At 36.9% G+C, this 20,869-nt stretch overlaps 1 protein-coding gene across 24 annotated transcripts in view; it reads left to right on the top strand.

The window, feature by feature from the left end:
* TTN (titin) overlaps positions 1 to 20,869 on the top strand; it is a 252,740-nt gene that overhangs the window by 52,466 nt on the left and 179,405 nt on the right. For 23 of the 24 annotated variants that reach the window (XM_075180515.1, XM_075180537.1, XM_075180524.1 and 20 more), the window contains 10 exons: positions 15,101 to 15,376; positions 16,131 to 16,694; positions 17,044 to 17,325; positions 17,425 to 17,703; positions 18,594 to 18,872; positions 18,964 to 19,242; positions 19,356 to 19,640; positions 19,746 to 20,024; positions 20,117 to 20,398; positions 20,512 to 20,790. In XM_075180515.1, coding sequence (XP_075036616.1) covers positions 15,101 to 15,376; positions 16,131 to 16,694; positions 17,044 to 17,325; positions 17,425 to 17,703; positions 18,594 to 18,872; positions 18,964 to 19,242; positions 19,356 to 19,640; positions 19,746 to 20,024; positions 20,117 to 20,398; positions 20,512 to 20,790 — 3,084 coding nt within the window. The remainder of the gene's footprint in view (positions 1 to 15,100; positions 15,377 to 16,130; positions 16,695 to 17,043; positions 17,326 to 17,424; positions 17,704 to 18,593; positions 18,873 to 18,963; positions 19,243 to 19,355; positions 19,641 to 19,745; positions 20,025 to 20,116; positions 20,399 to 20,511; positions 20,791 to 20,869) is intronic. The other variant, XM_075180540.1, reaches the window with a different exon arrangement.

The following is a 20,869-nucleotide window of genomic DNA, read 5'->3' on the forward strand; positions in this document are numbered from 1 at the left end:
CCGCAGAGAGCCATTGAGGCCTACAGAAGTACTTTTAGTGAAATACATGGAGATAAAACTGAAGTTGATACAGTAAGGCTGCCTTTGAAGATACAAGAGGAATTAAACTTTCCAGCAAAGATAGAATCTTTTTCCAATCAACAATTACCTGTATCAGTTAAAAAAGAAGATGAAAGGCACGAAATAGAATTACCAGGAGAACCAGTTCAAATGAATGAACCTGTCAAGTCCAGAATACGACAAGGACCATTTGAGACTAGTTTATACTCATACTCAAGTTACCACAAAAGTGTCCAAGAAGAATATAATCTACAGAAATCTGATAAATCAACTGTATTCAGCAAAGGATCTTTTCATAAACCTTCCACAAAAAATTATGAAGAAAAGGAATGTGCATTAAAAGATATTCACATAATACAACCCAGCATTGCAGAACATAGTTCTGTCACATCATTACCTTACAGTATCGCTGTAGAAAAACAAAGTGATCGGATAGCGATAGAATTGCCAGAACCAATCCAACCTGTTACGTCTAGAATACTCCATTATGAAGCAAGGTTGGTGCATGGGACAGCACAGAAAAAGAAGCAAGATTCTAAACTGCAAAAATCGCTGAGGGTCACTCAAGAAAGCACATGGACTTTTAATGAAGAAGGAAGAACTAAGGAGCAGATACTTTTAGATCATTTTGAAGATAAATCAAAACTTGAAGCAGAGACTTCCAGCAAGTCAATAGTTAAGACTGACAATCAAAAACAAATAGGAAAGAGTGAATTAGAATCATTAGAACCTGTTCAAATTAATCGACCTGTTAAATCTAAAATTTTGCAGGGATCTTATGACACGAGATCAGTAATTTCAACAACACAAAAAATTAAGCCAAGAGAAATTGGACTACAAGCATTTGATAACGTTAGTGAAGTCCATGAAAAAGATATGAAAAAGAATGAAGAAAGCCGAGAAAATATCTCTTTGGATGATAATGTGATAATTGTAGAGACCAACGTTACACCACTAGTTAAGAGTGTTGTAGTTCAAAAAGATAAGACGGATTTAGATTTTAAAGAACTGGTTCAAATGTTTGAACCAATTACAGCTAAAATAATACCAGAGTCTGTAAATATAGACAAATCTGTTACATCTCAAATACTGCAAAAGCCTTCAGAAGCTAGTTTAGTGCATTTAACTGTATTTCAGCAAAAGCAAGAAGAAAAGCTGTTGGACTCTAAAGGAGTTAATGGAGTCCATAGGAAGGATTTACCTTTGGTTCTTCCCAAGAAACAAGGATATGCAGAATTGGATACTTCATCTATACCATCAACAAGCAATGTAGGTGTCCAAGATGGAAAAGGTGATGTGGAATTAGAGTTGTCAGAATCCATTGATAGTGACAAATCCAGTAGAATATTGCAGGAACTGCTACAGTCAGATTTAATTCAAACATGCACACGCAAACGGGAACAAGGAGAAAATAAGCTGGAGGAATTTGAGGTCAGTATAGACAAACAACCTTGTGATGAAATATTTAGAAACAGAAATGAAGTGGCACAGGAATATTTTCCTTTGGACACTGAGGAGGGTGTAAAACTTACAGAAGGGGACATTCCTGTTGTTAAACAGTTAAATGATGATGTTAAATCCGAATTGACAATTTCCATTGAAATAAATGAACCGGTTACATCTAGAATGCAACAAAAACCATTGGAAACTGGTGTTTTATCTTCGCTTATACACAACCAACAGCAAGAAATAATTAAACTGGAGACATCCAACAAAGTCAGCAAAGATTTTATTCCTAAAATATCTAGGGAGAAGGAAACCGAGAGGAAGGACTATTTTCCTTTGGATAGTAATGAGAAAGTCGTATCAATAACATCATCTGATTTCACTTTCAAATCATTGATTACTGATGCTAGTCTCCCAGCAGAAACTGAATATGCTGAATTAGAGTTCTCAGAATCATATGAAGTCAATGAACCCATTATGTCTAAAATTAAACTAGATACAATAACAACTGATATAGAATTTGTGTCAGCCCATAATGAACAGCAAGAGACAATGACTACAGAGAAATATAAAGAATCCTATGCAGTCGATGCATCTATTAAAGTATGTTCTGAAAAGAAAAAAGATAAGAAAGAAAAAATAAATGTATTTCCCCAGGATATTATGGAGGAATCAAATTTGCTTAACTCAGCTGATCAGTTTAGTGAACCATTCAGCCATGATACTTATGGCTCCATAGAGGAGGTGAAGCTAGAATTGCCGGCATTGAAAGAAACTGAGATTACAACTCTTCATGAAATAGAACCTGAAATTAGAAAAGAGCTTGATGAGGGCTCTGAAAAGTCTGTTCCTGAGAAGCTAATTCCAAGTCCACCTATGTTTATTCATGATATTGACTCTCAAGAAGCATCTGAAGGTGATTCATGTACTTTTACTTGTCATTTCCATGGTCATCCTCAGCCAACAGTTTCTTGGTACAATAATGACAAATCAATACGCCGTAATGAAGATTTTGTCATAGTTACCACAGAAAACAAGTCTACATTAACATTCACTTCTGTCTTCCCCCAACATAATGGTTCCATAACATGTGTAATATTTAACCAATATGGAACTGATACAACAGTTGGCAAACTTAAGGTTAAAAGCAGAAAAAATGAATACCAGGATGCATCTAAAACTTCAATAGAATGTGAGGTTCTCATTTCAAAACATTTTACTGAAGGTGAAGAAGAAGAACTTGTGTCACTTTTTGACAATGCTGAGGAAAAACGTATTTTAGATAGTGTTGAAAGATTCAGCCTTCAGCTTCCACAAGTTACCCATGACATACCTTGCAAATCAGATGAATCCTTATCACTGCCTGTGGAAATTAAAGTAACTGCTCCTACTCCCGTTCCTGAATATGATGAAGAATTACACGGATCTTTCCAAACAGTTGAAATTCAACAGAAAACACAACCTACGAAAAATACTCAAGCAGTTAAGCACAAGTTTACATTTGGTTTTGATGTTGCCAGGGATTCACGGGAGACAACTCCAAAAAAGGAAACAGAAGTAGATGTCAAAGAGGAGGTATGTCCAGTATTGGAATGTATAATATCAGGGGATTCTGAGCCACAGGTTTCGTGGCACCGAAGCAGCATGGAATTGGAGAGATCAGAAAAAATCAGCCCTCAAAAGACAGATGACAAAGACATGTCATATATTAAGCATGATATCTTAGACAGCGAGGAACATGATGCTGTTGCCAAAGATAATGCTGGAAATGCTGAAAGTGTATCACAATTAATAGACTATTATACACCAGAGTGTGATAAACTCACACAGCAGGAAATTACTATCAATGAGATAACTAACAAGGAAAGTTTAGAATATAAGAGAAAAGAAAAAGACAAAGCCCACACTCTGTGGGAATCTTCCACCTATGAAAGTTCAGAGATTGCAAATGTCGATGATAGTGTAAAGATCACAAATGTTGATGATAGTGCAGAGATCACAAATGTCTATGACAGTGCAAAGATCAGAAATGTTTATGACAGTGCAGAGATCACAAATGTCGATGACAGTGCAGAGGTCACAACTGTCGATGGCAGTGCAAAGATCACAAATGTTGACGACAGTGCAGAGATCACAAATGTCTATGACAGTGCAGAGATCACAAATGTCTATGACAGTGCAGAGATCACAAATGTCGATGACAGTGCAGAGATCACAAATGTTGATGACAGTGCAGAGATTGCAAATGTCAATGACAGGGCAGCAATTGTCAAGAATCTAAAGAGTTCTATCCAAGATATTATGAAAAAGGAACTTGTAGAAGACACTCCTGCACAATCAATTAAAGAAATAAGTTCATCTGTTTCAGTGTTTGTGGAAGATATCAATGAAAACCTGCATCAGGAATCACAATCTGCAGTTCTACAGTTTAAAAGCAATGAGACAGTTGAAATAAAGCTTGATGCTGTCAAAGAAAGTACTATACAACAAAGCCTCAGTTCAGTAACAAAAGATACTGACAATGCTGGCACAAAAAGGGAAGCGCCAGTAGTGCCAAAAAGAAGACACTCTTTGGTTAGACGTAGATCCTCTATTGATGTGGAGAGCAGTACAGTTGAAGGGAGTAGCAGTTCACTGATAGAAAGTAAAGAAAACAAAGACATGAAGAAAGCCTTGCCAGTAGTGCCAAAGAGAAGGCGATCTTTTGTGAAACATAGACCTGTAACAGACACTGACAGGAAGCCATTAACACGAGAGAATTCTGCCAATGAAACCACTACAACTGACCAAGACCAAAGCATTTTAAATAAAGAAGCAGAAAATGTTGCTGTAAAGAAGGAATTACCAATAGTCCCACAAAGACGACGTTCTGTGGTCAAAACTCCAGTTAGAACAGATACTGAACTACAACCGTTAGAGGTAAAACTTTTTGATACAAAGGAGACTCCTGAGATAAAGAAAGAGAATTTTGAAGTGCTTGAAAATGCGAAAACATATGTCCCAGAAGATAACAAGTTCCGATTACATTTAGATGAATTAGTAAAAAAAGACGATGTACAAAATCTGAATGAAATTGAAGATATTTCATATCTTGGAATTTTTGAGGGGGAAGATTTGTTAACCAGTGATTATCTGATGTCAATTAGCAATGAAGACACTGAGTGGGAAACAAATGTGCAGAGAATGAATAGACAAGCAAATAACCTAGAAGTTTCTGAGGAAAACTATTATCAGAAGGGAGGTTTTAGTATTTCCGGAAATGGTCATTTAGAACACCCTGATGGCACAAAGCCATCAGAACCAAAATGTGTTCTACCACAATCCACATTTAGTGCAGAACATGAATCTCTACCACCAGAGGAAGCGATAAGCAGGCAAGATATTTGGGAGGAACGTGTAACATCACTAGAAGTTGAAGACGTAACCTTTGATACGGTGTATGAATTTTATAAAAATCAGTCTGCTCGTCCATTTTCTCCAGAATCGGAGATGTCAATTGAAGCTGGTGATGAAGCTATAGATATTGATCAATTTTTCACTCCACCGTCTTCCACCGAACGGTTTTATTCTCCATTAAGTGAAACGTTTCTAACTCCAGCAAGTTCTCCAGACCATTACTTTACACCTGTTGAGCAAATGTTGGACTCTGGTGATACAGAAAGTCAGATGACTTCTGATTCTGCAGTTCCTGTACCTAAAAACATTGGCGAACCAAATGTTCAAAATGTGCTGGAAGATCCAGAAAAATATGAAGGAGAACCAAGCAAAGATGTTGAAATTCCTCCATCATTCATGAAAGCACTTCTAAAAAAACGGGTTTTTGAAAATAATACATTAAGTTTTACTTCAGAAGTTGTGGGGATTCCCACCCCAGTAGTGAAATGGTATAGAAATTCATTGCTACTTGAAAAAGAAGAGAGAGTTAAAATAGGGAATGAAGGAAATGTGCATACACTGGAAATTTACAATATTAAAGTAAGTGAAAGTGGAGAATATAGTTGTATTGCTGTGAATCCCTTAGGGGAAGCCAAAAATGTTGCCCAGGTTGACGTTTTGCCGCGTGATGGTGAATCAGTTGCCTTACCAGCCCCTGTAACCCATCAGCATGTTATGGAGTTTGATATGGAGCAATATACAACATCCAGGTCACCTTCGCCTCAAGAAATACTTTTGGAAGTTGAGTTGGATGAAAGTGAAGTTAGGGACTTTGAGAAGCAAGTCAAGATCATAACTATGCCAGAATTTTGCCCAGACAGTAAAAGCATGGTGATTTCCCTTGATGTGCTTCCCTTGGCTTACGATGGCCAAAATGTAGCCAGTAATACAAGAGATAGTGAGGATGTTAAGATTAACGTTGAAGTAACTGAAAAACCACCTTGTTTTATACAGACCATCTCAGACCTAAATATAATAGCTGGGTCGGATGCAGAATTTAAGTGTTCAGTTATTGGTATTCCAGGACCGGCTGTTAAATGGTTCAAAGAAAATGAGTGCATTGTAGCAGATAATGGAAAATATGTTATAAGGGAGGAAGGAGAAAAGCAAAGTCTTTTAATATATAGTGTGAAAGTTTCGGATGCAGGGACTTACAATTGCAAAGCAGAGAATAGTTTTGGTGAGGTGTCTTGCAAGGCTGTTTTAAGCGTTTTTGGTGCAGAAGCAGGCATGGCAAAAGAAAAATTGAGAAATGTAGCTTCTTTTGAAGGTGAAGAGAGCACGGCTCAGACATTTGACCTGGTGATGGATCAGAAAGTTCCAAGTGATGATCAAGAAGAAATAGAAGTTGAATTTGAATTTAAAGGTGATGTTAATGATGTTAGTAAGGCTCTTGAGTTGGTAGCTGTTGCTGGAAGTGAATGTGAAGAAGGTGGTGAGAAATGCTTAAGTATACATCTTGATGTTTTTGATAATCCTTCTCTAGAGCAAGATATACAATTTAAAGCTCAGGACTCTGAGAGTTGTCGTTTTGAGTTTCAAGTCACAGAATCACCACCCAGATTCCTGAAACCAATTTTAGACTCAACGGCTTCAATAGGAACAAAGGCATGTTTCCAATGTGTAGTTCTTGGCTCTCCCGTGCCAGATGTTTCTTGGTATAAGGATGATAAATTGGTTCAGGGTGAAAAGTATATACTTGAAGAAGAGAAAACTGGTTATCATAAGCTAATAGTAGAAAATGTTGGTTCTGGAGACGAAGGCCAATACAAATGTGTAGCTACAAATAAGGAAGGATCTGCAGAAACAGTTGCTTCACTGATAATAACATAATAGAAGTTATAATCTAGAAACCGGTTGCTACTTTTGAAGCTATTCATTTTGCACTCTATAAAACTTGATGGCACATGGTGTCAATAAAATGATCACTGCCAATGTTTGCCATAGCTTTTCTTTATTGTTTGCTTCCTATACAAAAAAACAAGGCTCGATGACGAACTAGATATGGCTGTAATATCTATGTTTTTAATGTAAATATTACTTGGTAGAGGTTGTTGTAGTGGAAATATAATGTCTAGGACATAAGAGTTGTGTAGGGCTTTGTGATTTTTGTGCTTTTCTTTCTTTAAAACATATAATTTCTTATGATAATTCCTTAATCAGATAAAAATAAAATGTTTCTAGAACTTGATGTAGCATTGTATCTTTTTCTGTTTGAAAACATGTGTTTTGCTTTGTGTTAATGTAGTTAACCTAAATTGCATTTAAATGTTTGTTTCTGATTTATTAATCTAGATTTTGTCTTAATTAGTCAATGCATCTAAAGATTGTGTGATGATCGTTTGTATAATGTATGCCTTGTCATTTTGTTCTTAATAATTAGCCAGCTGCCTGTATTTGGTTATAGTATCAAACTGTGTCCTCCGTTCCCCCTTATAATGCTGTTTTATTAAATTGTATGACATTTTTTGTTGTAAACCATACTTTCCATATTTAAATAAGAGGTATTAGTTCAAGAGCTTTAGTGGCCATTAAATAGTTGATTTGAAAAGGAACTTTTAATTTAAACAATAATACAGCTAGTATTATTAGTTTTTATTTAATTGAACTTCCAGTCTAAGATCTTATGCTAATGCGAACTGAGTGCCTTCCTTTAAAATAAATCCTACATCTGGACTTGGAGACCCCAGAGTAATTGCCAACTGCATGGTTCAGTTTGCACATTTAAGTCTATATAGTTTTAATAGAATACCCTGAGACTTCAGTAAGCAACTACTAAATGGAGCTCTGTAGCATGCCTGAGCTGAAATTTGTATACAACTAAGACTGTTGTTAAATAAAGGCATATTGAATGTATTACTGTGTATAAGCAGACTTCTCTGACCTTAGCAACAAAACAATAAAGGGAGCATACTACCAGATTGAATTGGTCTATAGCACACACTACTTTTGTGTTATAGTTTATTGTAAATACTGCAAACATGTTTAATTATATAAAATATAACTTTTGGTGAATATCAAAATTTAACAACCATTTACATCATCATCTAAAATGAGACATCATTATGCACCTAAGGTAAATATTTGCTTTTTCAATAGTATGCTTCTGTAATTATCTTTCATTGTATAATTTTATTCATTCAATAAAATAAAATGAAAATGACATTTGGTTGATGCCTTTTTTTTCCTTTGACTATTTTCAACATCTACTTTTTGCATTTTCTAGTACATATATTGCTCACTCGTGAAAATATTTAAAATAAAGGTTGTAATTTAAAACTTGTAACAATTATTTTGGAGCATCTGATTCATGTTACACAGATGGTTCGATTCAAAGCAAACCTGTTTAAAAACTTAAATTATGTATTTTAAAGGATAACTTCACCTGCGTTTGTTTAATTCATATCCTTCAATAGTTGCATAGCATATTTATTATATTGTTCTGTTATTGTTATTATTTTTCACCTTCTTCGTAGAGCTTATCTGACCCTAAGATGTAAAAATGATCAAGGGCTTTTGTGGCCTGCCAATGTCTATTCTAGCATATGAATCAAAGAAGGGTGGGTAAAGGGTATGAGGAATGCCAGATTTGTATATTTTAAAGCTTTATTGACAAAGCACAGCTAGATTCTTCTGCAGACAAGTACTATACATATTTTAAAAATCACTATAATAAATGCTTTATTTCCACCATCAGGCAGCAGAAAATATAATAGCAGTGATTTGCAAATAGATTGGGGGGATATGAATTACGAAACAAAACCTTTTTAGGTGAAGTTCTCTTTTAAATTTGTTTTTCACCGACGTTATGCATTCTCTGCATAGAAAACTTATCTGGTCATAAAACTGGAATTTTTACTGTTGTTTCTTGCAGCTAAGTGTACATGCTCTCAATTTTCTGATGTAGGAATTATATTAATATAATGTCATCAACTTTCTTTTTTGTACAGACGTGACTAATTCTTTTGTAATATCTACTGAGGAGGAGACCGCAGAAACCTACAGCAGTGACCTACAGTTAAAACCTAGAGTTAAAACCGTTGAATCTATGCCTGAATCCTCAATTTACTCCAGCAAACTAGAGCTTAAAAAGGAAGCTAGCTTTCCTGTATTCCTTAAGCAACTTGTACCAGTGAAGGCTAAAATAGGGGATGTTGCCAAATTATCAGTTATCATTAGTGAGTTCCCCAAGCCAAAAATCCAGTGGCTGCACAACGGAAATAGGCTGAGCACTTGTGAGTCTTACACATTTGTGTATGATGATAATGAATACAGTTGCATCATTCCTTATGTGAAGATAGAACACGAGGGAGAATATATGTGCATTGCCACTAATGATTCTGGCGAGACCATGTGTAGCTCATATCTCACTGTAGAGCACAAAGAGATCAGCAAACAAATAGAGACAGATTTAGAGGTCAGTATTTCATCAAAAGACACTACTAAAAAGTGTGCACCTTCTTTTGTACAGCCTCCAGAATCTGTTAGGTGTGCTCAGAATCATAAAGCTATTATTGAATATAAAATTATCAGCAATCCAAAGCCTAAGGTTCAGTGGTTTAAGAATAATGTACAGATATTGCCTGGGAAACGTCACATGATTTGCTATAAGCAAGATGGAACTGGGTCTTTAACTGTACACAAGTGTCAGCAGGAAGACAGTGGTTCTTATACTTGTAAAGCGTTTAATAATCTTGGGGAGTCATCTTGGACCATAGACCTAGTAGTAGACCAAGATACAAGTACTGGTGGCAAAGAACCTCAGAAAAAAGCCATTAAGTCGTATAAGAAATCTTCTGTGACAGAGACTACTGAAACACGCTTATATGCTGTTAATTTACCGGGTGAACTACAGGAACATAATACGATGCTGTATACAATTGGCATTGAAGGCAAATATTCTGCACAAAGTCAAGAAGTTGATACGGTACAGGAAGTGTTGAGTTCAGAACAACAAGTAGTCCATCTTGAATCTAAGCCAAAGGAACACATCCCTTTAACTGCATCAGCAGTCACAGAACATGTAGATGTTAGTGAACAGCATGTTGATAATATCATATGTCCTGCTAGTGAAGACATACCTGTGACACAAACCCAACCTCTACAAGTACCAGTTACTGAAGAAACTACAACAGCAGATAAAGAAATAGAATTAAAAGATAGCTACCCAAATACGTTACAGTTAGGTTTCACAAGTGAGGAAAAATCAAAGTATATCTCACTTGTAGCAGAAGAAAAACATGTAATATCATGTGAAATGACTGGGTCTATTCCAGCTAAGGAACCAGTGGCCACAATACCTACACATGGAATCAAACAGGTTTTGCATACTCACAATGTGGAGATTGTTGAGGAGCTCGCAAAAGAGCATCTGCTTGGACAAGAATGTCCACAGCTTTTGGAGATAGGTGTGCCACACCTGCGTACATCAGCAGAGACAGTTTTGTCTGACCCGTTGGGTGTATCTGTAACAGATTCCCAACACATCTTGTTAAAGGAACAAGAACTTGACTTAAAACAAACTACAGTTGAAGTTATTCTCATCAAAGATAAACTTATAACAAGCAGTGTAATTTCAGAAGAAAGAAATCCGATTCCATGTGACCACACATCACCAATACCAGAAAGTGAAACTAAAGATGTTGCAGAGTTTAAGGCAGAGCAGAGACAACTGATGCATTTGCAAATTGTAAATGCTAATACACAACTACCAAGCGAAGAACCATTTTACTGTAATGTACCATCTGAAGACCAAGCTGGGCTCACCAAAAACCCAGTCTTCCTACTTTCTTCATTGACTGATAACCAACTTGCCATTGTTTGTGAGGATTCTGGTGAAATTCAAGGTGTTAGTGAGGAAGTAAAACTGAATCTTACTAAAGAACAACCACCACTTTTACACCTACAAACTGTAAATTCAGAATTAACGTTACCCAAAGAAGAAAACATTGTTTTCATGAAACCTGGGTCAAACACTGCATTAAACAAAATGGAGAAAATGTACACTCATAGTTTGGCTTTTGAGGAAAAAAGTATCCTTTCAGGAGAGGCCTTGGAAGAATTGCAAATCTTCCCTGAAGGAATAGATCCTACTTTCGTATTGGAATGCCAACAACACAAATGTGTTAACATTGTTGAAGATGTTTTTTTAATGCCAAAAGAAGTCCATCTTGCAGCACAAAAAGAGCAAAAAGCTTCCATACAGAAAGAAGACTACCAACCTATTATTAAGCTATGTACCACAAGTGAAAGTAGGACGATAGATGAGAGCCATGACAATGTTGTGCCAGACACTCACACGCATGTATGTAAAATTACACATGAATCGATACTTCCCTTACAAACTACTTGCATTAAGAGCCATGGATTCCCAATAGAAAGTGTAAACCTTTTAGACAAAGCCCAACAAGATTATGCATCAAGAATTCAGGAAGGACAGTCGATACGATTTCCTCTGGTTCTTGAGGAAAAACACATCATACAAGAGGAAAATGTAAAAATGGTAAAACGGTCAGAAATTGAAAGTTTAAAAGTGGAAACTCAAGCAAATGATCCAACAAGTGCACCTGAATTAGTTGATCTACAAATCTTTAACAAAGAAGGGCCCATGGTCTGTGAAGATCCAAAAACAGTTAATCTAGAAATTAAAGGTCATATAAAAAAAGCTTTATATTCTGCTTTGCAAACCAATCCACATATTTTTTCTGCGGAAATACTGAAGAACGTAGCAAATGTAGAAGTCAAAAGCATTATAATAACCAAAGAATCCAAGCACACCTTATGCACGTACCTTATCACAACAAACAATTTTGGCATTGAGGAAATTACTTTGTCACTTCCAAGGGTTTATCCCCAAAGTGCTGACCTTAAGTCTGACCTTAGAGCCGCATTACAGGCTGTATTGCGTGAAGAAAAGCAGATTTTGGAAACTGAAAGACCAGAAAGCGCTATAATCTCCAGGAGGGAGAACGTTCTGATTACTACAACACACCAAAAGGAAATGTTGGCAATTACTGTGTCAGATAAACCAACGATCCATGAAGACTATGGGTCTGTTATTGATAGCCTAGAAATCAGGCAGCTTGATGTGGCTACAGAGTCAGGTGAATTTGAAGATATGCCACCAAAGCAAACACCTAGTGCTGTTTTAGTGAATAAGGAAATTAAGGATGTGGGTACAGCAGCGTACACAGATGAAGTTATGTTTTCATCTGCATTGGTTCAGGGACAAGTAGAGATAGTGAAAAAAAGAGAAACATTGGAAGAAATATATCTTGAAGAGGCTTTAAGAGAATCTGAGGCTCCTTTAATAAAACAAAGTTTAATGGATACTACTGCTGGTGATGGAGATTGTGTGACCTTTGAAACAACTATATCCAGTGCTAAAACTATTAACTGGTACTTTGTGGGTAATCTGTTGTCTTCAGGCATAGAGTTCACGTGTTCACAACATAATGATATCTATACATTAGTAATCAACAAAGTACAAATGGATTTGCACCAAGGAGAGTACACGTGTGAGGCTTTGAATGATGCTGGCAAATCGACAACATCAGCGCATCTTACAGTTGTTAAAAGAGGTTGGATTATGGGGATAATAATTTGAATAACACTTGTCTGCTAACTTTAAAGGCATACATTGATGCTATAGTATAGGGAGGCAACACATGACAATCGCTAATCGGTAGAAACCTTTACCATAAGCCTTTAAAACATTTGAAATCATCAATAAGTTGAGAGACAAAGGTTGCCTTTCTCTATGCTATACACTGATTCTAACAAAACAAATTATCCGACTAATATATCTTCATTAACTTATATTAAATTTAAGTGACCATTAAGTCATTCCTATTCTTCTTTCTAACTTTTAATAATTTAATTTAAGGCTGAGCTATTTTACCTTACAAGTAAATGGCAAATTGCAGCAGTCTGGGCTGTTATCCCTAAAATATTTTATTTGGATTATGGGGGACATTTATGAGAAATTGTAAAAAAGCGCTGTCGTCCGTAGCACCAAGTCTGATTCTAATTACCAAATTAAAGTTGTTAGGTTGCTGTGGGAAATGTCACCTTTGTTGGCTACTTCTGTTGCTACATACATCCAGAAGTTGGAAACATGACATTTCGGTGGCTAGTTATTGGTGAAATATTTCCCACTAAGGGCTTCCCCGCGCCTGTGCCTGACCCACGCATGCCTAGAAGCAGAGCCCGCTCTGCTTTCAGGGAGGTAACCTGAAATTGCCGGGCCCCAATCACCTCACAGCCCCATGGTGGCCACACCCCTGCAGTGCCAGCAGCTCTTCAAATGTCTCCCATGATACCAAGGGTCTGACTAAGCCTCATGGTTCAATTTTATTTTCATTCAATCATAGTTGCCCATTGCAAGCCTTTTGGTTACCATTATACATTTAATGACCAAAAGTGCAGCCGTTTTGTTATAGCATTCTTCACACGTAATATCTTTATGTAGATCCCACTAGTGTAATCTATACTGTGTCCTAATCATTTTTCTAATATTATGTCACATGTCATCTTGTAACAAACTGAACTAAGATTATCAATGGTTGTTAAAGTTTTTCACCTTTAAAAAAGAAATATCCAGCTTCTTATGCTGAAATTGACTTGTTTTTTTATTGGACTATTGTAGACTTTCATTTTACGTTAGTGTTTTCTATAAAGACAGTAATTACCAACCGCAAGAAAAGGGATAGAAAATGTTAGCCTACGGCTAAAACAGACTGTATTAAGGACATTTTCAAGTAAAATTTGACACAATGGAAGTCATTTACAAAGTGTAAATCTTCGGCTGCACAGTGCAAAAGCAGGTTTGGACCCTCGATGTGTGCCTAGATTTCTGCTGAAGTTTGTGGAGCAAGATAGTAGCATTTGCAGAGGAGAAGACTCTGGCCAGAGGGGAGGAGTTTGGCGTAGTGCAGAGTGCAGAGTTCAGAGTGCAGTCCTGGCCAAGTAGCAGTACAGAGTAGGTGCATCAGGAGCCTCAGTTTGCGCAGCAGTACATTAATTAGACAGACTGCATTTTTAGGGGCCTTCATTGCCATTTCCACTCTGCAAAAGGATTTCTGTTGTACACCAGCTTAGAGCTGGCTGTCTTTGAGTCCTATACTTTTATTGAGGCCTGCTTTGCACTTCTACATTGTATTTCAGTGTAGAAGTGCATGTGCTGGTCCACTTCCAGGAATGCAATAAACAGTTTAGCACTCACATCATTGCCCCATGTAATAAAGGCAGTTTCAATTCCTCCTGACTCTTATGATCAAATGAAGTTATAAATGAAGCTAAACCAAGCAGTTAGGAGAAAACAGAAACTTTTTTTTTATAAAACAGGCATGGATTAAAGGGGAAGGAGGCTGGATTTGCCATTTGCATGGTATGCCTCTGGAGACCTGTCCACCTCTCTGCACAGGTAGACTTGATAATAGGTTGTGGAGGCTTCTACTGCGAGTTAGGGTTGGTGCAAACTCAAGGCTTTTGTGGTGTGCAGCGATTGCGCCTCAGAAATGACCTCCACTATATTTTAAAATATATTTCTTTAGAAAAAAAACAACAACCTTTGATAACTCAGAGCCAAGCCATTTTATATGGAAATATAGCTTCTACAGTATTGCTAACCCTGGTTGTTTCGTCTCACTCCCATCCCCATATCCACAAAACCACTGAAGTGTACCTCATAGTTCACATTTCTAGCACTTTTTGTACCATTGCACTATGTCCATCTATTCATTTGGAAATCACGATTTTTAAATAGGTAACTTAACGCATGCTGTAAACGCACTTTCTTTTTTTAAAAGTAAAAAAATAAAAGATCCATTGCCTCAAAGTAATCACTTGTGAACTCAATAATCTAATGACTTTTTCATTTTCAGCTGTTAAATGTTTTTTTTTTCTGTGTCATAATAAACCACATCTCCTGTGCATGTTCACATTGATTTGCAGTAGGGTTGTAATTCCACGTTTTACATTGGTGCAGTCATGTAATACAGAAGACACCGCTAACCATATCCTTTCATCCCCACAGCCATTCTCCCTTCACTTTTCCTGGATTGCTCACTCAACTTCACTTTTCAATCATTTTATTCTTAACATGTTCATTATATCTGAGGAAATACTTAGATTGTATTTTCTTCTCCTTTATCTGAAGCTCCTGTGCTGAAAAAGAGGATCGAGTCAGTGGAAGTAGCGGTCGGACACACTGCATTTTTCACCTGTGAAACAGAACCTACACCGAACGTCCGGTTCCATTGGTTCAAGTCTGGACGGGAGCTATACGAGAGCGACAAATACTCTGTGAAGACCTTTAACTACCTTTCTACTCTGGAAGTTCTGAGACCTCAAGTCATTGACTGTGGTGAATACAGCTGCAAAGCTTCTAACCAGTTTGGTAGTGTAAGCACCACTGCAACGTTGACTGTTACTGGTGAGTAGATATCCATGAAGGTGAAAACACACAAATAACGCACATCTTTTAAGCAGATATCTATTTTTTGTGAAATGCTTCTTGACATCATAGGTTAGAAATATATTTTCAGAAACATCACTAAGTAAGGGTGGATTTGGGTGATTTGAAAAATCTTGAGAAAATACTGTTCCGATCAACTTAGAAAGGGCTTTCAAAGTAAATGGCATTCTTCGCTATACTCTTATTGGAGATTGCACTTTTTATTTATTTATTCGTTTATTTATCTTATTTATTTTTAATGCATATATTTTAAGAGTCTTTTTAGATTACATATGAAGAATTTTACACCTGCAACACATAAACTGCTGAAGATTCAGTTGCTGGTTTAATATGGTTTTGTAAGGTTGTAAATCACCTCAAGGTTTAAAGTATGAAGCAATTTAGATGATAATCCAAGCGGATATATCGCAATGGACACAATCTTTTTTTAAAAGAAAAAGAAAGTACAGCAAACAATAGGGATTATAAACAGCATAGTCATGTGACTATTCCACAAAGATGACTTTTATGCATTATTTCTTATCTTTATACCAATGTTTATCTGAATCAAATTAGAAAACAGATAAATCGACATCTGTTATTTTTACTCTTTTTAATAAACTAGTCATCGATAAATCTGGCATTACTTTCTTATCACTCTTGTTTGATAGTAAGCATACATTTTATGGCTTTACAATACTGATGAGATACTGAATCCTCTGTTTTTTTGCAGAAGCCTTTCCACCATCTTTTGTAACCAGACCAGAGTCTGTTATCTCTTTTGTGAGTAAGAAAGCTAAATTCCAAGCTACAGTGTCAGGTACCCCGGTCATTGATGCGATATGGCAGAAGGATGGATTACCCATCTCTTCTTCAGAGACCTGTCAGATCTCAGCTGTAAACAACAAACACATTCTAGAGTTTTTAAGTCTTACCACTGCCGATAAAGGAACATACTCTTGCAAAGCCTCAAACAAATTTGGAACAGATACCTGCCAGGCAGATTTAGCAGTTATTGACAAGCCACATTTCATCAAAGAGTTAGAACCTTTACGTTCTGCTGTGAATAAAACCCTTCGCCTTGAATGCCAAGTAGACGAAGACAGGAAAGTGACCGTGGCCTGGATAAAAGATGGCCACAAACTTCTTCCTGGGAAGGATTACAAAATCTATTTTGAAGACAAAGTGGCTTCTCTTGAAATACCTGTGGCTAAGATAAAGGATTCTGGGAATTATGTGTGTACAGCTACAAATGATGCAGGAAGTAGCTCATCTTCTTCAACTGTTACAATAAGAGGTAAGAGAAACACAACACACACAGATCCAACATAAACACATATTTCAAAATACGACATCATGATATTTTTTTTCTTTTCCCTTTAAGTGGTGTAGGAGCAGGACACAGTGATTTTATTGTTGTACAAGTATATATTTAAATTAGCAGATTATTATGTTTTTCTTGTTTTCGTCTTGTCTGCAGCACAAATTTTGTTTTTTTATTGTCAATGTGAAAGAATGATTTTTATCCACTGTATCCAAGGAAGTGTGAATGGTTTATTGCTGAACAAAGATAATGGCCAGCGGACGGAATCTGGCAAACTCTTCTCTTATTCCAGTATCTTCTCTTTTTAAAACTCTTTCTTTAGAGCCACCGTCTTTTGTGAAAAAGGTGGAACCTTCTTATTTGCTAAGGCAGGGTGAGTCTGCACATCTGCAGTGCAAAGTCAAAGGGTCGCCTGAAATCCACATCACTTGGTACAAGAACAACACGGCAATTAGCCCAAATGATATGTTTACAATGTCTTTCGACAACTCGGAGGCCGTGTTAGACATTGCCAACATGAAGTTTGAAAATAGCGGGAGTTACACTTGTGAGGCACTTAATGATGCTGGCTGTGAAAGCTGCACTTCTGAAATAATCGTGAAAGGTTTGTCTCTTACATTTTAATGCTAGGTTTATATTATACATCAACTGTCTCTTTTGGTATGACGGTAAATCATTTACTGATAATCTAATGCTCTTCTAGAACCCCCTTCTTTCGTCAAAACTCTTGAACCGGCAGAGATAGTAAAAGGATCAAACACAACTCTTCAGTGTGAAGTGTCTGGCACTGGACCTTTTGAAATTAGCTGGTACAAAGATAAGAAACAAATACGAAGTAGCAAAAAGTACAGGTTGATATATCAAAAATCTCTTGCTTGTCTGGAAATCTCCTCTTTCAATAGTGCAGATATTGGTGAATACGAGTGCATTGTAGCCAATGAAGTTGGCAAGTGCATCTGCAGTGCAACATACAGACTTAAAGGTTAGTATTGCAATTGTAATGATTTTCGTCTCTCTTCTCACTTTATACGTCTAATGACAAGATAAACCTTAAAATATCTTTAGCCGCTAATCTTTCTTATCCTACCGACTTTATGACTGAAGTAGAATGGAAAGCTTTGTTTCTAAGAACCATTGGGCATATGGATTAAGTGCAAGCGAGAGTTAGGATGATATTCCCATGTACTAAAAGGGACATCTGCTTTATAGATGACAGTACAGTTAACTGTATTTTCATTTATATCACAGGCTAGCTTCTTAAATGCTAGCACCTACGACTCTTTGGGAACTGCCAATAAAGGGAGAACTTTGCAGATGATTTCTTATGATTTAGATGTCTGTGACAATGCCCTGGGGGTGATAACAGGGCATTGGGAGAGGGTATATGGCAATACCCCCTAGGGCATAGGTCTTCTCGAAGCGAGTGTCCTCACTTCCGACACTGGTAGATCCTTTGTCAGGGACAGAGGACTAGGGAATCTAGACACTTTTGCATGCTTATTTAAACACATGGGGCTATAGTCGTTTAATGTCCACATACATACATACATACATACATACATACATACTACTTTTGAAAATGATGACTCATTACAGTATCTTTATGAACATATGGAGCAGGCTTTAGTGTACAATATATTGCACAATTGCACAAAATGTCACAGGTACAATCATTCTCTTTAATGGGAAAGCTAGACTCTTTGACTAGTGAGCTAAATGCTTCCATAAAGTCTGTACCATCTACACATAGAACTATTACTGACATTAGAAATAAAACAGTATTTTCAGACAGTAGCTGTATGTACGCAATCCATACAATTTAAATGAAGTAGGAATAGGGGTTTCCCTACTTACTACTCTTCTTTAAACCAGAACCACCATCATTTGTGAAGAAGATTGAAAATGTCACCGCGGTTGTTGGCAACAACATTGCCCTACAAGCCGTTGTGAAAGGCTCTGAGGTCATCACGGTGACCTGGATGAAAGGAAGAGATGTCGTCCGAGAAGATGACAAAATCAAAATCAAATTTGATAATAGTATTGCGACTCTTCAAATCAGCAATGTGCACATTAACAATGTTGGGAAATACACCTGCGTTGCTGAAAATGACGCAGGAAGCCAAACTTGTTTTGGAGAGTTGGTGGTAAAAGGTCAGTTAGCCATTCACTTACTGTATCCTAATTATTGATAACCATTGCCTTCAGGCTCTTCCCTAACAAAATGTGTTTAATTTTATTGTAGAGCCTGCCAAAATAGTTGAGAAAGCTGAATTAATCCAAGTGACTGCCGGAGATCCAGCCACTTTGGAATGTACTGTATCAGGCACTCCAGAACTTAAAGTGAAATGGTTTAGGCACGGTAAAGAAATAACCTCTGGCAAAAAGTATAGGATCAGCTTTAAAAATAACATTGCCTCTTTAAAGTTTTACTCTGCCGAAATTCAGGATAGTGGTGAATATTCATTTGAGGTGTCCAACGATGTGGGTAGCAGCAGCTGCAAGACCACCTTCACAGTATTAGGTTAGTACAATATATAGACGTTAAAATCCCACTTATGGGTGTTACAAATAGTATAGCTCTCCAATGGCTTTATTTGATATTGTAATGAAGATATGTATTTCTGTTTCAAACAGATCGAACCATTGCCCCATCTTTTACCAAATCTCTGAGAGATATTGACAGTGTAGTAAATGTCTTCTGCCGATTGGAATGCAAAGTCTCTGGTTCTTTGCCTGTCAAAGTTGTGTGGTTTAAAAGTGAGGAAGAACTTACCCCTGACAAATATAAGATGTCATTTGTGGAAGGTACTGCCTCTCTAGAGATAAGTCGACTAGACATGAAGGATGCTGGGATTTATACTTGCAGAGCAACAAACTCTGCAGGGAGTAAAGAAACCAAAGGAACGCTCACTGTGAAAGGTTTGCTTATGAATTTTTTCCCTCTTCTATTAGCTTCAATTAACATACAGTTCTTAATTCTTCTTTATGAGTTTGTAAAAAAATGTCTATTCTTCATGCATTTAGAACCACCGTGCTTCATAACAAAACCAGATTCACAAGACGCACTACCAGGATCTACTTTGTGTCTGAAGACCACTTTTAAGGGAACACCGCCTTTGTCCATTAAATGGTTTAAGGGTGTGGAAGAACTAAAAACTGGCGGGTCTTGCTACATTTCCAAAGAAAACACTGCCAGCTCTTTGGAACTCTACGCGGTTAAAGCTTCAGATTCAGGAAATTATGTCTGCAAAGTCAGCAATATGGCTGGCGCTGAAGAATGCAGCGCAAATGTGTTTGTGAAAGGTTTGCATCCTCTTTACTTTTACAGTGATACATATACTCTTTTACTCCTTGCGTCACAGGTTTGTCTTAATAACTCTTTTTAAATCTTCCAGAACCTGCAACTTTTATCGAGAAGTTAGAGCCATCCCAACTTTTCAAAAAGGGTGACTCTGTACAGCTGGAATGTAAAGTAGCTGGTACACCTACTATTACAATTACATGGTTTAAAAATGACAAGGAAATTAAAGAGAGCCATGCTTGCAGTATGACATTCTTGAAATCTGTTGCAATTCTTAATATTTCCAGTATAAGCCTTGAAGATTTTGGCGAATATGTATGTCAAGCTAAGAATGAAGCCGGTACAGACATATGCAGCTGTGCCGTCATAGTTAAAGGTGTGTTTTGTCGTTACCTCTTCTTTACTCTTATCAGAAACAATCTCAAAACAGTCTTCTTTGTATCTTTAGTAGCATCTTATTAATTAGAAAGCATTTTTCTCATACTACAGAGCCCCCATCATTTGTAAAAGACTTTCAAAATACTGAAGTTTTGCGAGATTCCGATGTTATTTTGGAAGGTGAAATTGTAGGCTCGGCACCATTTGAGGTTTCATGGTTCAAAGACAACAAACCAATTCGGAGCGGTAGAAAGTACAAAACCTTTTTCCAGGACACGTTGTTAAGTCTCAACATTCAAAGATTTGACTCCATGGATATTGGAGAATATCAGTGTAGGGTATTTAATGATGTTGGAAGTTGCCTATGTAGTTCCCTTGTGACTTTGAAAGGTTAGTAAATCTTAAAATTAGACATTCTATTTCAAAATCATAATTTGGTTGTAAATTTGCCTCTCACCATAATTTATTT

This window comes from Mixophyes fleayi, chromosome 7 (genome assembly GCF_038048845.1).
Source record: "Mixophyes fleayi isolate aMixFle1 chromosome 7, aMixFle1.hap1, whole genome shotgun sequence".
Lineage (NCBI taxonomy): Eukaryota > Metazoa > Chordata > Amphibia > Anura > Limnodynastidae > Mixophyes > Mixophyes fleayi.